The sequence below is a fragment of the Cyprinodon variegatus genome, unplaced genomic scaffold, assembly GCF_000732505.1.
Source record: "Cyprinodon variegatus isolate N-32 unplaced genomic scaffold, C_variegatus-1.0 Scaffold235, whole genome shotgun sequence".
Classification (NCBI taxonomy): domain Eukaryota; kingdom Metazoa; phylum Chordata; class Actinopteri; order Cyprinodontiformes; family Cyprinodontidae; genus Cyprinodon; species Cyprinodon variegatus.
Window position 1 is genome coordinate 709,655 of NW_015150688.1, and position 18,835 is coordinate 728,489.

At 35.7% G+C, this 18,835-nt stretch overlaps 1 protein-coding gene across 2 annotated transcripts in view; it reads left to right on the forward strand.

Moving 5' to 3' along the window:
• The window catches only part of LOC107089017 (glutamate receptor ionotropic, NMDA 2D-like), a 244,606-nt gene that overhangs the window by 194,132 nt on the left and 31,639 nt on the right, over window positions 1–18,835 (forward strand). For both annotated transcript variants that reach the window (XM_015381530.1, XM_015381531.1), the window contains exons 11-14: window positions 10,271–10,396; window positions 12,340–12,452; window positions 14,124–14,240; window positions 14,741–14,901. In XM_015381530.1, the coding sequence (XP_015237016.1) occupies window positions 10,271–10,396; window positions 12,340–12,452; window positions 14,124–14,240; window positions 14,741–14,901 (517 nt within the window). The remainder of the gene's footprint in view (window positions 1–10,270; window positions 10,397–12,339; window positions 12,453–14,123; window positions 14,241–14,740; window positions 14,902–18,835) is intronic.

An 18,835-nucleotide genomic window follows, 5' to 3' on the forward strand; every position in this document is an offset into this window, starting at 1 on the left:
ATAAAATGCAGCACTGAGATCTCACAGGACAAGTAAAGACACCAGTTATCTAAGGTCATGAAAATATTGTTATTGACTTTTGCCATTGCAGTTTTAGCACTATGATGAGCTCCAAAACCTGCCTGAAACTAATCAAAAAGAATTTTAAATAAGAAAGGAAGATCAGATATGGGTCTATAAGTCATTTAGACCAAGAGAGGGTTTCTTAATCATATGTTAGGGGTTAGGTTTCATTACATCTAGCTCACACTCTGCAATACATATCCCTGTTTTACGGATAGATTAGGCATATCTAAAATGCAGGTGGAATTCAGAGGGAATAATTTAATAGTTTTGTTTGAACTGACTCTAACAAAAAAGTCGAAGTGGTTATTAAAGATTATAATTTTTATAACTCAGAAAGCTCAGCTGGGTCAAAACAGTCCAAACACAAGTTCTATATTTACCTCAATTTCTAAGGAATAATTAATCATATTTTGAAGAGAGCCACCAAACTTCTTTTTAAGAAAATCATTCTTGTTTATAAAAAAATCCCATAAACTCATTACTACTGAGAGCTGGGGGAGCAGACAACTCAACCGGGAGTCTAGCAAATGTATTTAAAAGAAATCTAGAATTATTCTTATTATTCTCTGAAGAGAAATATGTTGTTCATGTTCAGCAAATGGTCATTTTATAAAGCAATAACCCTTTTTCCAGATTAAGAAGGATTCCTTTAGATAAGGAGAGTAAAATTTTGTCTCCGGTTGCCTTATGCTTCACAGTAAATAGCAAATTAAAGCAGGGAGCTGGCTCTAAATTCCATTTTTCCTCAGGGACGCTACTACTCCAAGGCAGTATACATAGAGGAAGTAACCTTTCAACAAAATCATCTATTTGTGAAGGAGGAATACATTAAATGTTTGCCCTCTGAAGTATTGTTCTGTGATACATAGGAGAGACAAAGTGGAACGGATTCTTTTAAAATTTATAACTGCATTATCTGACAATGATCTGCTAAAGTGAAACCCTCTTTGGAGGGAGGAGAACTCAATTAAATAACATTTCAAGGTTACTTAAAATGGTCAGATAGGGTAGGGTTGTAAGGAAATGATAACATATAAAGATAAGAATGTGTAGGTCTATGCTAAATTTGAACAGAGCCAATCAAGTCTAAGATAGCATGACAAACTGCATTAAAGCTCTCACATTTAATGTAGTCATTAAAGTTAGAATCCCATGCTACGATGACCTTGTTGGTACTTAACATTTAATCAAGTGTGCAAACTGATCTAAAACTTCAGAGTAAATCTCTGGTGGACAATGCAACATAATATAGAGAAGTGGTTTTGTTGCTTAACAATTTGGAGGTGGGGGGAGTAAGGGTTAAATGTTTGAAAGAATTGTACAGTAATTATTCTTTGGCTTTGGAATACTTAACAAATTAGACTGATAGATCATTGCTACTGCTCCTTGGTAATAATTTATAAGCATGTGAAAATGAATTAACTTTGAAAATTTGACCCAATTTAAGCAAGTATAATCCTCTTGCTGCGGCCATGTTTCTGTAACACAACATAAATTAGTTGATAAAAATTAACAACTAACAAACTCTTTCAGGAGAGAAATCTTTTATCCGTTCCATTTTCTCCCGCTTAGTTCATGTCAGGTTCTCGGTGGGGCGAGAAGTGGGGTACACGGCGTACACTCTGGACAAAGCGCCAGTCTGTTGCAGGGAAACACAGAGACACACAACCATGCACACACACACTTACACCTAAGGACAATTTAGAGAAGCTAAATAACAGTCATGTTTTTTGACTGGAAGGAAGCGGGAGTACCCACGGTTGCAAAGAAGGAACATGCAAATTCAATGCAGAAAGACTCCAGACCACGAATTGAACCCAGAACCTTCTTGTTGCAAGGCAACAGTAGCAGCAGAAATATTATGCTCAATAAATTAATGTTTTTATTTTTGCTAAATTTGAGTCGTCATACTTTTAATTAGATTATGATGACTTATTTCTTTAATATTACCATGACCAAGACAATGTCTGAATGGGGTCATGGGTGGGTGCAATAAAAAAATCTACTGAGAGGTTTAAAAACTATGACTGCTTCCTGATCTGCACCCTAGTTTGTCTGCATTTTGGAGGTCTAATACAGTGGGTACTTGTTGGAAATGGACACTTCACTCACGCTCCCCGTGTTTCACGAATTGCGTGAAAAACATGTGACTACTATAGCCACTAGGTGGCAGTCTGAGTCCATTTCGGCATCCCATTCAGCTAGATTCCTAGAAAGTAGTTTTGCACGATCAAAACGGGAATGGATGCCCCCAATTATCCGACCAGGTTTTCCTAAAAAGAGGCTGCCAATTATCAACATAGGCCACATAATTTTCAGGACATCACCTAGACTGCCAGTTGTTGAAAGGAACTACATGTCATCATTGGTCCAATTAGGAGGAGGCCAGGCAAGATTATGGAGTCTGATATTGTTTTGTTAAACTTACACACCAAAGAATCAATAGCTACTGTCCTGGGATCCAGGATATTCAGGAACTGATGGAGGATCACTTGTACACCACTTTGAATTGTGATGTTACAGAAATGTGCTATATAAATAAACTTGCCATGCCTACATGGCAGTGAAGCTAATATTGGTGGGTCCGAGCTGCCAGCCACTTTCTAATTCCTGGATATTCAACAAACCGAATGAGGGACTCCAGCTTTGACTTCCTCTCCTTAAAGGTTACTAAAATACTAAACTTATTACATGTACCATTACCACTAAAGGAGGGAGAGGAATAACTGAACATCTGAGACACTGAGTAAGATATAGGAGGAGATTTAGATATAGATCAGAAAGGCAGGAGGAGAGAATAGGATAATGTTAAGGATTTTTTTTCAAGCCCAAAGTTCAAGCTAAGATAGCCCTGTTCCACCAGTTTTAGAAGAAATCCTGGCTTACTATAAACGTGAGGCAACATTGAGAACCACAAATGATTAGATATGTATTGGGTTAACTGAATTTAACATATCTAGTAGCCTCTTTGTACTACTTTTTGCACTTGGTTATGAAAATACTTCAAATGGAATAATATTAAAACAGGCTATGGAGAGAAAGTTGCTCTGTCCTAAAATATGCTTAATTTTATATTTTAACAATTGAGATTTTAAGTCTCTGAAGGCTGTAAACTGGTGATATAATACTGCACAATGCTCTCTGTAATTCCTCATACATGTAATGTGCCGCCACTTTTCACAGGCTTTACTCTCACATGGCCGAGTCTAATTCGTGCTTTTGTTTCTCAAGCCAAATCTTAAGCATACAGACTTTAAATTTGATTTTGGATCCACTCAAAATGAGCAGACTTCTAAGATAACACCTGCTAAGTAACCAATCTTCTTAAAATAATTATCTACATATGAAAGCAATAAGATTAGAATTAGATATGAATTGTAAGATGCTGAGGGGAGGAAGCTGAGAAGTTGTTGAAAGGGAAGAAATCTTGTTTCACCCACAGAGAGGGGTACTTTTTGTTCGTTATATGCAGCACAAAAGAGTTAGTGAGCATGGTTTATTGCCTTTGCTGGATCACCTGAGCTGTTTAAAATGCTCTTGGATGTTTGAGTGAACACGGTGACTGGTGTGTGCTCATATATGTGTGTGAGATCTGTGTCAGCCAGATGAGGCTGTGCCCTGTGGTAAAAATGACTTAACAGAGTTCAGTGTCTCAGGTGATTACTTTGTAAACCTTCCATCTGTGCTTCTGTATATTCTGTGTACATTTTGCTGCACTGAGTAGTGCTCATGTCTTTGTTTTGCAAAACAAGAACCTGCGCATATCTGCGGAAAACAAAATGCTTTAAACATTTAGGGTGAAACTGCATATTTTTCATATACCTATACCTCATTACATTTTTTAATTATGAAGATTTTTTTTCTGGCAAGTAAGCCTATCAATATTTAATTTATGTCCAAGCTTTGAAGCCACTCAATGCAAAAAAATAAAATTATCCATCTGCAAAAACTCATTTGAACTTTTCTAGGGGGGGTTGTCTTCATAATATTTCCTTTTTAAAGGTCACAGATCAGACAGAGTCAAGTTCTCTCCTCATAGAGCTGATCTTTCCTTTACACCTTAAAGGTACCTTAAGTAATATGTTCACAGCTGCAGTAGTATATCAGTCCATCTGTCACTAGAGATTTGGAGGACAATCTGAAACACATCACGGTTGGACGGAGGTGCAGTGCTTTTTTTCAATCTTGTTTTATCTGGGCTGCATGTACAGACAGTGGTGTAATACGAGAGCTCTGGCCTCTTGGTGGAAGGTGTTACTGTACTTTTGGATCCAATTTGTGATTGGATGAGGTGAGGACAGAAAGGCGCTGGTATGCGTGGCCAGAGAGAATCAAGATCAGAAAGAAAACACAACAATTAAATAGTGATAGAATCACTTGACTGCAAGACTGCAAAAAGACGTAAGACTGCTGCAGGTGTTCACCTTTCAGCAAGTCAAGAACCTTAAAAATCAGCCAGACCTACAGTACAATGCACTGTATGTTCACACACCCTCTGCATCAAATCTGTCTGTTTAAACTTTGCATAAGCTATAGGCTTTAAGAGTAGTGGTCATATTCCCCCCACAGTTACATGCCATAAGACATGTATTGTTGGTCGAAATATCCCCGATACAGAAGCTGGAGACCAGATATTGGAAATAAATCGTAATGGCTTTAAGCTCCACAAACTTTGGATGGTTAAATATGAAAAATACTCTTTGAATTTGATTATTTTGTTACATTTCAAAAATATGCTTAAACTATTTTCTGCAGTCATTTTGGAGCAATTGTAAAATGTAATTGTATCCATAGAAAACCTTTACTACCTCAGTTGTAACCTTCGTTCTTAATTTTGACCTCCTGTAGCTCCCACAAATTGGCTACTAGTCTTCCTTGGGTTCAGGAAAAATGTAAAATTATATTATATAAATCACGTCCAAATAAAATAAAGACACATCACAATTTTTTATATATCACAATAAAATGCAATAAAATGTACACAAAATTACTATGTACAAAAACCCAGTAAGATAAAATAAAATAGACCCACAATATGCTACATAATTCACATGAAAATATTCTGGAACAAGTTCATACCCAAATAACATCCACAATGACCCTGCTAAGAGATTTTAATTTTTTCTTTTTAAACATAGTTCTTTCTTCATCTGTCCAATATGCAGGTTGGCATTTTTATGGTATTTTTCATCAAATACATTTTATTTAACCAGAAAAATATAACAATAAATACAAAATTCAAATTATACATTTATATATTAGGTATAAAAGAAGCCATCAAAAGCAATCCAGATAATTTTAAGAAAAGTAGTTAATATTACATCTTTAACCTGATGACTGACCTAATCTAACAACGATCAGTGTTAGTGATGATACGTAGCAAGTCGTGTGAGTCTTTTACCTGAATAATTTTTTTTTTGTTTTCCTGGGTGCAGTGATGCAATTGGACTGTTCTAGTTTTACTTTTTAATTTTCTCCTACTCTCTTAAACCACTTGTCATTTCCTGTCAAACTGTCCACATTACTCTCTTCAGAAAGCACCTTTTCTCTGAGAATATGATTAAGTTATTAACTTCTATGTCTCTGTGTCTTTTTGCGTAGTAACTGTTCAGTTGCTCGAATGTTGAGGTCTAAACACCCCTCCCTGCATAGAACACATTGCCTAACTTGTTTTTAGGTGTTTAATCTGTAGGATGAACACATCTTTTCCTGAGAGATTTGAGTTAAAATGCAGCGTTAGAAAACATCCATCTTTGTCTCTCAGGTACTGTATCCCAGTCTCTAACTGAATGACAATTTTTTTCCTGCTTTTTCTCTCCAATAACCACTGTGCTCTGCAGTAATGACTCCTCTTCCCTGGTGGTTTTTCAGTTTACTGCTTAGGACATATGACCAAAGAAATTTGAATGTCATTGTTTGTGATATGTTTGGATTGTAAAAGAACAAGCTAAATAGAAGGCAGAGCCAATGACTTGTGCATTGTGTTTTTCCCTTCTTTGCATATTGCGCAAGACATTCTACCTAAGATCATGCCAAAGTAATAAAGTAGACATAGAATTGGTAACTTCAAAACCTATTTTTTGTTTGAGTCGATCTGAAGAAGTTTCTTTGAGTCCTTCCGGACTGGCATAGACTTAAATCGTTTGTTTTGGTTCCTCAGTGAGAGCTGATGGCTGGGTAATGACATCACAACAACGGAAGAGGAGGCAAAACAAACTGGTTATATTTATAGCGAAAGCCACTGACAGAATGGGCAAACAGATCTGAGTTTGAGACTTGAGGCGAGTATTCAATGAGCAGACACAGCGTCACGTTCAAGAACATCTGAAAGACAGCAAGAGTATTGAGTAAGGGCAAGACGAGACACTGAAATCCAGGATAAGAACAAGATCAGGCAGGCAAGGGAAGAATTCTGGATAATCTTTCAGACAAATACTTTCAAAAAATCTGGCACTGTTGGCTTAACCAGTTGAGCCAGGAGACAAAGTGAACTGAGTTGTGCTAATTGGTGGGCAAGGTTGGCACCGGTGGAAAGAATGATCACTAAGCTTGGCAGTGAAGAGCAGAGCAGAACACTACTGATCAGTCAGGCCACAATCCCAACAGTCTGTGGAACAATCTTTTGCTCAAGACTTTTTATTTTAAATGAATTTTATTTTATCTTAAATAATAGATCATACCATCCCCTTATACATATATATGTATATATATATATCATGTGTTTACTCACTTTAATCTACCAGACGATCATATTTGTCTGATGGCTTGTAAAATGTTAGTGAGACAAACATGTTTACGTACGTATATTTCTTCCACATTAGAAAATGTGTTTGCTGTCATATTTTCCTTGAGTTTAATTTATTATCACCCTTCTTTTAAAAAAGGACCATTCTAGTCACTATTGCCAACTAATGCCCCAGAGACTGACAGTAATCTGTTTAAATCCCTCAATACCTGCTGTGAACATACTGGCATGCAAAACAAATTCATAATGCTGGCTTTATTTAGCACCTGCTGCTAACCTTGCAGTAGGACATATAAACCTCATTAACATCAGCCTTTAAACCAAACGTGCTTCAGTGGTTCAAGAACCTGACTGGATTTCACCTGACCTCACCCAGGTGTAGAAACAGAGAATTTGGCATCAGTTTGTGAACACTGCGTCAATATGGACCCAAGATTTGATTACTGTTCTCCCAAAAGCACACATATCTGCTGGAAACCAAACTGTAGGGTGTGCTGAATGACGACCGACCCTCAATGTCAGTTAAATCAATAAATCTGGTTTCATATTAGCTTATGTCTGACATTACTTTAAATATAACTGTGCATCTTTTTCTCCCCTCACCTACCTGAGTGTAAAAACACAAATGACATGCAGCTCTTTGGATTTGCTGGGTCAAAGTAATTATGGCTCTCCCCTTTGGACTTCTTTTTGAGTTTTCAGTTATTTATGTCATTCTGTTTTGTTGGTCATTGGTTTCTTTTTCATTTTGTGTTATATTTAAGCAGTGCTGCATTTTTGAGTTACTTTCTGTTGCCTCCTGGTGCCAGTCTCTTTTCCGCTAGCTCCCTTCTAGCTGCTTCTATCCACACCTGCTCCATATCAGCTCATTAACCCATTTTTTTGTTATCTTCCCCATATATACACCTCCTGTGCAGTTCTTTATTGTTAGTTTCTCGTTGTTTCTTTGCTCCTCATATGTGGTTTCCCCTAACCTCTCCTTGTATTTGGTTTTCTATATTTTGTTTTTGGACTTTGTTTCTGTTGCCTTTCAGTTTTCATTAAATCAGCAAATACTCTGCCTCCTTCTACTCTGTGTTTGGGGCCACAACCACATCCACCACCAGTTGACAACTTGGTCTTTCAAAGCAACTTTGATTTATCCATAAAGAGTAGATGTGACTAGATTGAACACCACACAAATGAACATCTGAAGAAAATTTCTAAGCTTGCTCCTCTTTTTGGGATCCAATTTAACTGTGCAGTACACACCAAAAAGTCAATACATTCACATTCATAAATGCTTAAAATTTTACTTTACAAGCATAACCTCATTTTTGGGTCTTGTGCAATATTTTCTTTTGCCTCTTAAAGAGTATTTTTCTTCTCCCTACAATGCAATAAAAATATTTCTCTATTTATTGTGCAATCAAATTATGCACAGTAGAATGATAAAGGTTTCTGTTCCTGTGGTGTGAAAAATCTTGGTAGAACTATAAAACAGGGCCTCAGTCCTGCTGGTATGCAGTTTGGCAGCTCATGGAGCCTTAAAAGCATATTAGCCCTGCCAGGCAGCAGGTTTAATGGATAAATCCTTAGAGTCTCCACCTGCTCCCTCACTGTACATCTCTGCAGGGAAGCTTCAGCTAAAAGCCTGCCGTGTAAACAGAACTTGTAGCGCTTTGGTATGCCTGCACAGAATCGACTTTGATTTAGCACCTTCTCCTGGAAGGTGGTGATGAGTCAATCAGGGCCTTTGCGTATCTCTCCAGTGTAGTTCGATTAGCAGAACATCTGTCAGAACTCAGTCTTTGTTGCAAAGTGGAAGATCTCAGATAGATATCTTTGTTTCTTGGCCAATATTTTCAGTCATACCTGTTTTGTTGGTTAAAAAAGATGTGAAATGAAGAAGATTTTTCTTCGTTCTTAAATAGATGTCATGATAAACTGTTCAACTGATCACGTCAAAAACACTACTTGTGCATTTTATATTTTTTCTATCATTTAGTTTTACCAAATAGGCTGTTAAGAACAAATAGCTCTGATCCATTGTCAGTTTTACCAGTAATTGCAGGCTTAGCAAGAAAATTTTCCTCATTTTGGTAATTTATTTAATTGTTGAAATGAAATATAAGCTCTGATTTCCATTTTCTCTTTAGTGGTCTTTGAACACTGCACATTTTTCATCTCGTTTCAAGAGTTGATTTTTTATTTTGTGTGTCAAACTTTACGCAATAATCCTGTTTGCAGAGATCTTGTTAAGTGAAACCATCTTGCTGCGCTGAAAAAAATTAAAGATGCTATCACTTGTTTAGCAGACCTTCTCCATCAGATTAGTTTTTTCTTTTGCCTCTTGTTTTTCTGTGTAACTATATTAAAGGTATAGTGGAGGATTTTTGCAAAAAAAAAAAAAATGCATATGAACAACCATGACCCAATCTTGAGATGAAACGCCTATTATTTGTGTGCGAGAGCATGAACATGCCCATTTTTCGTCATGCATGCTCTGCTTAAAGTTAAACATACGCTCTAACCCCAAAATACCTAGACTTTATTGTGAAGTTAGTTAACTGACTGTTCGGACAAAGGATCACTACTTCTTGCTCCCCATTGGTCATGTGATTTAGCCTCCCCTTACTGTGCCTGCACCATCTTTGTTATTAGTCGCCGCTGTCGGGTAGTGACAGCCTATGGCAACAGCACGCTGCTGTGACAGCAAATCACATAATGCTTTGCAAGGAGAGCTCTCTGCGCAAAGCATTCCAGGATATATCTGCCTCTTCGGAGGCCTTTTTTTTCTTCTCATACACTTTGTAGACACTTTTTCTCATATGACCCTCTGCCATTTTCAAAGAACTGCAGTGAAAAAAGGCAAGCTTCAATGACTGTCTGAAACCATAGCTCAAGAAATATATACACCTGAAATTGCACATGTGTAGAAAAATGTATAATTTCATAAAGATATCACCAGAATGATTATGACAATTAGGAGTACCGCTTATTTTGTTGATCCACCCAACGAAAGAAAATCCTCCACTGGCAAAGTTTAAATAGTTAAGTGAAGGTTTCTCGAAAGGAAAACATTATTATTGGTGTGGAAAAGGGACTTCTTGGAAGTTCAGAAGCAATAAGTTGAGTCATGAATCGTGGTACATAAAGTGGTGATTATGCATGATATATTTAAAACAAAAACAGCATTTCTAATTGTGCTTAAAGGACAAAATTTAACATTATATTTTATTAACTCAATATTCCTTTTGATTGTAGCTGAATTATACAGAATATAGATGAAATCAACATTTAGATTCAGAGCAGTTAACATAGAATATGTAGCTGAATCTCTTATAAAGAACCACGTGTGAGTGTGTTGTCTCTTTAAGTTTCCTTTGCGTTATGCAGCTCTTTGTAGATGGCAGATACTTTTCTTATACTTGATCTGATTTTTGCATGGGTATCTGTGTGCTCTTCTGTGTGTTGCAGAGCCCTATAGCCCAGCAGTGTGGGTGATGATGTTTGTGATGTGCCTGTCAGTGGTGGCTGTCACCGTCTTCATCTTTGAGTTCTTCAGCCCCGTGGGATATAACCGCAGCCTGCAGAGCGCCAAGAGTAAGAGATGGAGTCCCTCCAGGATTGGCATGCCAATCAACCCACCGCCACTGCTCATTTTACTCTATTATTACTTACTTGTCAATTTGTCAGTTAAGGAAGCAAGGGGGGGCTGATTTGAGGGGGACGTTTGAACAAATTATGCAAAGGGACCTATTTTTCTTAATTTTATTTATTTATTTAACTGCACAAGTCAAAGCAATCACTCCACAGCATGACTTATATGTATATATATATATATATATATATATATATATATATATATATATATATATATATATATATATAGATATATATATATGATGTGAAGCAAACACTGAGGAAGATGATTTAGACACATTTCTACCATATATTAGTTTATTATTGACATTTGACCATCTGCAATCATTTTACAGAATAATTCAGATCATTAAAAATTATTTTATATATGATTGAAAGAAAACATGATAATAATGTAGTCAAAAGAGCCATGAATGGTTTATCCTATTTTTAAAAAAAATATTGAGTTAACCCCTGGACACTTTTCTATTTTGTTTTCAATGAAATCTGCACTTATTATTATCCCTGACATGCAATAAACTTTTGAAAACTTTTGCTGTGAAGGAGAAAAAACTAACAATGCATCATAGTGAGACCATATAACCCCTAAGTAACAATGAAGGGATGCCTCCCAGTCAGATTTTTATCCTTACATTAAATCTGACTGCAGAGGGGCAGAACCAGCATACAGTATAAATATAAAAAAGACACCTAATGTATTTATCAGTTGATTCTTGGTGCATGTTAACTGCCACTGATCTTACTGTTGGACTATAAAAAGGTTTGGCAAATTTTAACTTTTTAAAAAAGTTAATTTTTCTACTTCTTTTTGGTTTATATGATTTTTCTGAAATGTTTTATTTAGGCAATACTTAACTTTGTAAATATAGATTCTGTGTGAAGAGCAAAATGTGTTATTTCAAATGTATATGAATAGTTTCCATGGTCTTAAACATCACGTCAACTTTATATGTAATTTCTTTTTTATGTGTTAATAAAATAAACTTCTAAATCTTGTCACACTGGATTACAATAAATGATAAGGTTTCCTCTGCAGTCTGCAAAAGTGTAGAAATTAATTTCAGAAGCTTCTTGAACAAATGTGGAAAAAGACTATAAGATTATTATCAATTATTTACATCTTTTGATATCTCAATTTCTAATCGTAAGATATTTCTATTTTTTTTTTTCAGTAATTTATTTTTTTGCTGTAATTACTGTTTCTGTTTTTTCATATATTTTTTTGTTTACTCCACTGTAAAAAACAAACAAAAAAAAAACAAGAAAAAAGGAGCACATTGCTCAATAAGTCATGTTAGTATTTAAGGTCCACAGATAAGAATTGGAAGAAAGAAATATATTTGAATATCCTCCTTAATAACTAGATTGAATATTAAAGTTTTTTTTTTTTTATTAGAAAATTTTGGGTTTTATGTTCTTTTTTTAATAAGAACATTTTCCTTATTAATTTAGTTCACCATAAAGCTGATTGATAGTGAACCATTATTAGTTCTTGAGATTATTGTCTCTCTGCTATATACTGTAGAAAATGATTTATAATCTTAAAGCAAGAAATGTTTTATTAAATTTTTAAAAGGAATATCACAATTTCAAATAAAATCTATATACTAACAGAACAGTGGAATTACAAATATGTTTAATAAATATATCTAAAAAAACAGTTGAAAGTCTCCCTTCACTAGATATGTCAACGAAACGCTGCATCCAAAATGTATTTTGATTAGTAACCTAAGGGAGGAATTTAAGTACATCATTAGATTTCAGATGACATGAATAATCTTTTTGTTTTTCAGTTTTGTAACCCCATATTTTTGGTGCATTCCTCAAATATTACTTCAGAAACACTGCCTCAATCTAACCTCCTTGATGGATCTTCTTTCCAGAATCGGGTGGATCTAAGTTTACCATTGGGAAATCCGTGTGGCTGCTCTGGGCTCTGGTTTTTAACAACTCTGTTCCCGTTGAAAATCCCAGAGGAACCACCAGCAAGATAATGGTAAAACCTCTATGTGACTCACCAGATTTACCTTTCATTTAGCTGGCTTGCTTTGTGCTAATCTATCTTTTATGGCTTTGGTTTTAATTGATCGCTGACTCTTTTCCTTCAATTCCTTTTTTTTTACTTGCAGGTCACACTCATGCCCTCAGAATAAACTGACAGATTCAACTTGTCTTTTTCTTTGCCTGTAGTGTCAGTCCAAGTGCTTTTTGCAGCAAACCTAATCATCTCTACAGCTCATTAGCTGCTTAATTACGTCTATCAAGAACTCAGTGTCGTAAAGGTTACTTTAGCTTGCAAAAAAAATGTTTTATAAGAAGATTACAAAGTAGTAATATTTGTGCTTCTTCAATAAGACTCTTTAAGTTTTACTATATGTATTTTTAAAGATATCTAGTGTAAAGATTTTTTTTTTTTATTCTGTAAAAGAAAATGAATTTACAGCATTTTTCCTGAGCTTTAGTAGAAATTAGGAAAAGGAACTTTACAGGAACAGAAACAAAACACCCCATTAATTGCCAATGGCAAGAATTAATGTAGTGCATAGACTAATCCACATCTCTTACTTGATTTAGGGCTTAAAGTCAACAGAGTTCACTGATGTGGGGGAGTGAAAGCATGATCTCTGAATAGCTACATTTTCATGCTAAGTGCTTGTAGCTTCAGACGTTCTGTTATTCTAATCCTGTTATTCTAATTTAATTGGAAAAATCAGGAGAAGTGGGCATATTTTTGATTTGGACACAGCAGTGAATGTTCCATAAGGGATCTCTGTTTGGTCTCTGATTTTTGTTATTGTTGTAATAATTGTAATTATTAGTTGTAGTAGTATTAGTATTAGCATTATTAATATAGAGCTTCTTCAACACTGCTCTATTTGCACTCCTTGTAAGATGCTATTTTACTTTTTATATTTTATATCCATATTTTTATCTTAAGTGTATATATTAGTCTATTTTATTGCATGCCTTATACCCACAGTATTTTAGATATTTTTATAATTTTAATTACCTATTCCATATTATATGTTTCATGTTGCATGATTGTACCACAAAAAATTCCTAGTTTGTGAACTCCTTCACTAACAATGGCAATAAACCTGATTCTGATTCTGATTCTGAACATAATCAGTATTTTGGGGACGGTCTGGTTCAGCTTCTGGTTCACAACTGAAATAATAAAGAATAAACAGTGAACAGAGCAGGTTTCACCAAAATTTAGGACTATTTTCTTTCTTTCTTACTCGGAAATAAATTGAATAAATATAGATACATGGTGTCAAAGCTAAAGCATGCATCTTCATATTCTAGCAGATTTATACTGATAAATTAGTTGAGCTGAAACTAGACAATGCTTTGTAAGTGAGACTTCACCATGACTAGAAATATGTGATTGCTGAGTTCCAAAGTTTCCTTCAGGCAACCAGAGTTGTGGGAAAAAAAATCACCATTTGGCAAATTTAATTACTATATGATCTTTATACACTCAGTTAAAAAACACACTTGCCAGGTTTAAGTGACATATTTAGAGGCTAGAAGTGATTAACTGACAAATGACACACAGTTTAATACAGATCTTCAGCTGGAGGTCCAGATATTAAAATTGTCTCCATATTTGTAAAGAACTCTCCCTTCCTTTCTTTTCCTCGCCAATTATCTCCATGTCCAGGTTCTTGTTTGGGCCTTCTTTGCTGTCATCTTCTTGGCCTCCTACACTGCAAACTTGGCTGCCTTCATGATCCAGGAGGAGTATATTGACACAGTGTCAGGACTGTCTGATAAGAAGGTAGGATCTTCAACAGATAGCGCAGATAAAAGCAATACACAAATTAATGCTCTATATGGGATCATATAAATGAACGCAGTAAAAATAAGAAATTATCTTTATGGTAAATAAATAAAACATTTGTACAAATGATTAAAAGCTGCTACAGTATAATTGGCTGCTATTTTTCATAGCTTTAGAAAAACAAAGTAGAGATGTTCCTTATTTAGCTGCCTGCTCTTCACAGGATATTGGCATTAGAAGCCACAAAGTGCATCATGCTGTGATAACATTTTAAAACTTTGCATGTTTTATTAAACTCCATATAAGCTCTTCAGAAAATCTGAGCACCAAGGCCTCTCTTTGAAAGTGCAGACTTAGAATCTTCTTAGCATTTCATCCTGCAGCGGGGATCAACTCCTCTGCTTGATTTTTTTCTTTTTTTCTTCCAGCGACTCACTTTTTACTTCACACCTCCCGTCTGTCACTTTAATCTCTGCCCACCTGTTCCTCTTGTGCAGTTTCAGCACCCGACAGAGCAGTACCCACCACTGCGCTTTGGTACGGTGCCGAACGGGAGCACTGAGGAGAACATCCGCTCCAACTATCCCAGCATGCACCAGTATATGATTCGCAATAACCAGAAAGGCGTGGAGGAGGCCATTGAGAACCTTAAGACAGGGTAAGGAAAGGGGAAGAACACTGAGGTCGTTGAGGGAGGAACTGTTACAGTACAACTGGGTGCTATTCAAAAATGTATGCAGTCATATTGGATACATAAAAATCTCATTAAAACATTTCTGTTATCAGGTAATTAAAGCACAGCATTTAAGATTACTATTTTAGATTTGACCTATGCATTAAACTATATTAACTATCTGATTGAAGGTTTCGTATTTAAGGCACTTTTATTCTAACATACCAGCCTCACCAGAAGCTTCTTGTAGTTTATTGAATATGACTTGCCACTCAATTTGAACATGGCCATGAAATGTCTTTCAATAGACATATTTTTTATTCTTTATGTTAGGAAGAAAAAAGTAAATTATTTTAGACTAAAATGTCAATACATTTTAGAAAGCTGTATTTAATTTTAAGCATATTGAGGCAGTAACATACAAACTCATTTATATAAATCCAGTGCTGTCCTAGTTATGACTGTCTAGCTGTTTATTTGGGGTGAAGTGGAAAAATTCTGTGGTATTCTTATATTATCTACCCCATTTTTTTTATGCTGAAGAACCACTGGCAGACCATCTGACTGATGCTTCCAACCACCATGTTTGAAAATTATAGGCTCTTCCTAAGTTCTCATTCTTCACCTTGATTTAGACAAAAATGCTTTGCTTTTAAGTCATAATAGTTCACGTTTTAAACATAAACCTTTCTTTAAACGACAAACTACTTGTGTGAGGAAGGCTGGCAAAATTCTGTTTTTAATTATGAATAGGTCCAACAGCTTCTCATTTAATGTTGATACATGGCTCTTTTGTAGGTCTTTAAATTGTTGTCCCGACATTTTTCTGTTTATTTTGGGTTTGTACCCTCTTTGAGAGAGTGAGTCAGATGGATGAAACTCTGAAACATTTAGAAATTCTAAAACAAAATTCTAACTTTAAGCTTCTGCAATGAGGGCATCCTAAATGCCTAAATGTTAGTCGCTGTCGAAGCAACCATTGTGTTTTAAGAAGAGTGGTCAAATATTCAGCCAGGACTAAAACATCATCTTTGAGATTTTAAATATTTGTGGTTTGTCTACATTTTTGGAAGGGACTTTTTATCAAAATGAAGCTCTAGCAAAAATTCTATCTTATCAACTTCATCTGAAAATCCTGCCATGTCCCTCTTTTAGCTTCAACCTTCGGAATAAATACAGAATCAATTCTGACTAAAGCTGCCGTTATTTGATTTTCCAACATTAGGAAAAAAATACTCAAAAATGTCTCTAAAAGTAAAACATTAATATGGCATTGATGCCGATTAGCATTGGTTTACTGTACATGTCTTACCAACACCGTAAATAGTGAGTTACCGGCAAGGTAAACTCGGTGCTGTGATGCTAAACAGTTCTGTAATTAATACTGAGAAGACTGTTTTTAGGGGATGTGGTTTTTCGGTTAACAGCATAACATATTTCCCTGCGGTTCACATTAGCACTCGGTATTTACAGAGTTTTCAAATTGTTTGTCTCAGTTAGTTTAAAAGAAGGGAGGCTCGACTGAATAAAATAAACAAAATTACTTCCTGAAACAAGTTTCAATTTAGTCAAGATTGCACTTAGTCCCACAGACTGAGTGGTTCATCTCATTAATTTGCAAAGATACACTCAGTGGAGCCCATTCACTACTCTGAGGTGATGGCTAATGTAGTTGGAGGATAATTAAAGACCAGACAGAATTGTCTAATTTCTCTTGGGGTTGTATCTGACACCTTGTCACACAAACACAAACAGGTTCAGTATACACACATCAACACTAAAAAAAGAGCTGATGGCTGTATTAAATAAATATAATTTGCTTTAATTTATCCCTTAAGCTTTCAGTACCAAAGTGTTGAGATAATGTTTTGTCTTTGTCGGTTAGTGTAAGGATCCGATTGCAGAGAACAGAAGCAACTTACACTTTAAACACTTCACTGGAAGAAACAAGGAATGGGCATGGTTGAGAGAACAGAAGCAAGGCTTCGAACCTAAAAGAACAAGTGATGAGAAACGAAAAAACAGTTCTAAAGTTGCATACATTTAAGTAAAAAAACTAAAAAAACTAAAGTAAAGAAACAGGCACAAGGAACAAAACTGGCCAAACTGAGATAAAGTAGAAAAGAAAGAAAGAGAAGCATGATATATATCCATTACTTAATCAATAAAGGATCAGATCAGCTTTAACAATTCCAGTGACAATATTAAAGGGATAGTTAAGGTTTATGAACATGAAGTTGTGTGAAGCACATTCAAGACAAAGAGACGGCTGACCAATGTCTGTGCTGGAGGTAGGACCATGAAACAATCCTTCTAGGGGTAAAATAATAGGGCCTTTTTTTTTAAAAAAAAAAAACCTCCAACAAACCTCTTAAGAGTGCTCCCCAGTTTATGCTTTGTCAACATTATTTTCTCCATCATACATTTTGATTATGAAAAGATGTCTACTTGTTCACATCTGCTGAGATGAGGGGCTGTGTTTTTAGTCTAAACAGGTGTTTGTGCTGTATAGGGCTGCCCTAAAAGTTGTTTTTTATAAATATGTTTTACGTATTCTGCACCTTGAGCTATTTGATCCATCCCCCTATGCGGTGGAATGGTACTAATTGCTTCCAAAGTCTGAGATAGCAATAGGATGTTTTAACATTGTTCAAATAGTTTAACAAAACACATGAATAGTTTTTCTAGCTTAAATACCTTTGGTTAAAAGTGCCCCCATACAGTACCGGAACTACTTTTTTCCTAGTACTGGCCGTTTCTCATAGCGGGAGGCTCTATGACAGCAGTGAACCTTTTGCGTTTCTGCTACACACTGTGAACAATTCACTTAACTTTATATTCAAAACCTTTCAGCTTTTTATTTTTTATTATTTAACTCTCTGAATTTAACCCATCCCCTTTGGGGAGCAATGAGCTGCCATTGTGTGACATCAGAGTGACAGTCTGTGGGAGTGTTGCTTGAACTCAGAACCTCAGGAACCTAAGCACAATGCCCTAAACCACTAAGCCGCCACTCCCCACTAACCTAATCTAACCCATCCCTTCAACAATATTCTGCTTTAGATGTTCATATGCTGCTAAAAGCTAAATCACAAGTGGGATTCAGAGATGTGCATACCTCCCAGTCTGTTTTTTGCATGTCTCTCAATATAGTTTAGTCGTGCTTCGATATTAACTTATCACTACATGTCACGCGCAGGTTACCCAACTTTGCATGTTTTGTAGACATCTGACCCACAGCTACGCTAATTACTAAACTCATATCTGGCTTTGGCAGACACATTTTCTAGGGCAGTTTGCTAAAGTTCTCCCTGTTCTCCCTGTTTCCCACTGGGAAGAGACTTCGAAGCATCCGATGCAGGTCCAGCAGATTCCAGAACAGTCTCTTCCGCACTGCCATTAGACTGCTGAATGTTGTATAAAATAGGGTTTATAAAAAAAAAAAAAAAAAAAAAAACAGAATGCTGGAAACTGTAAATCATATACAGTCCTATGTTTACAAAGCACAGCTGCTGGTTTTGTATACACTCTGTGTACAAAATGACAATAAAGTCTGTCTAAGTCTAGAGTATTCATCTTTACTGGATGTTTTTAAAAGGTGTTTTGATCACATAGCTAACATTTTTCAGTGGTTCTACTTTTGTGATGTCCTCAATCAACACTTTTAGTGTTGTTTTTTTATTTCTTCAGGATTGTTAGATTGCTTTGTAAGGATTGCTTTGAAAATGTAAACTCTCATGGTCAGTTTATCTGATGCTCTTTTTAACAGCTACAGATATCTGAGCACAGCATTTGGAGCAGGAAATGACAAATAGGCAACAACAACACTGTAAAGGATGCAGAGCAATTGGACATTTTATAAAGAAAAACAAGATTGTTGGATCAGCAAAATAATATGCTAAATATAGATTACAATTAT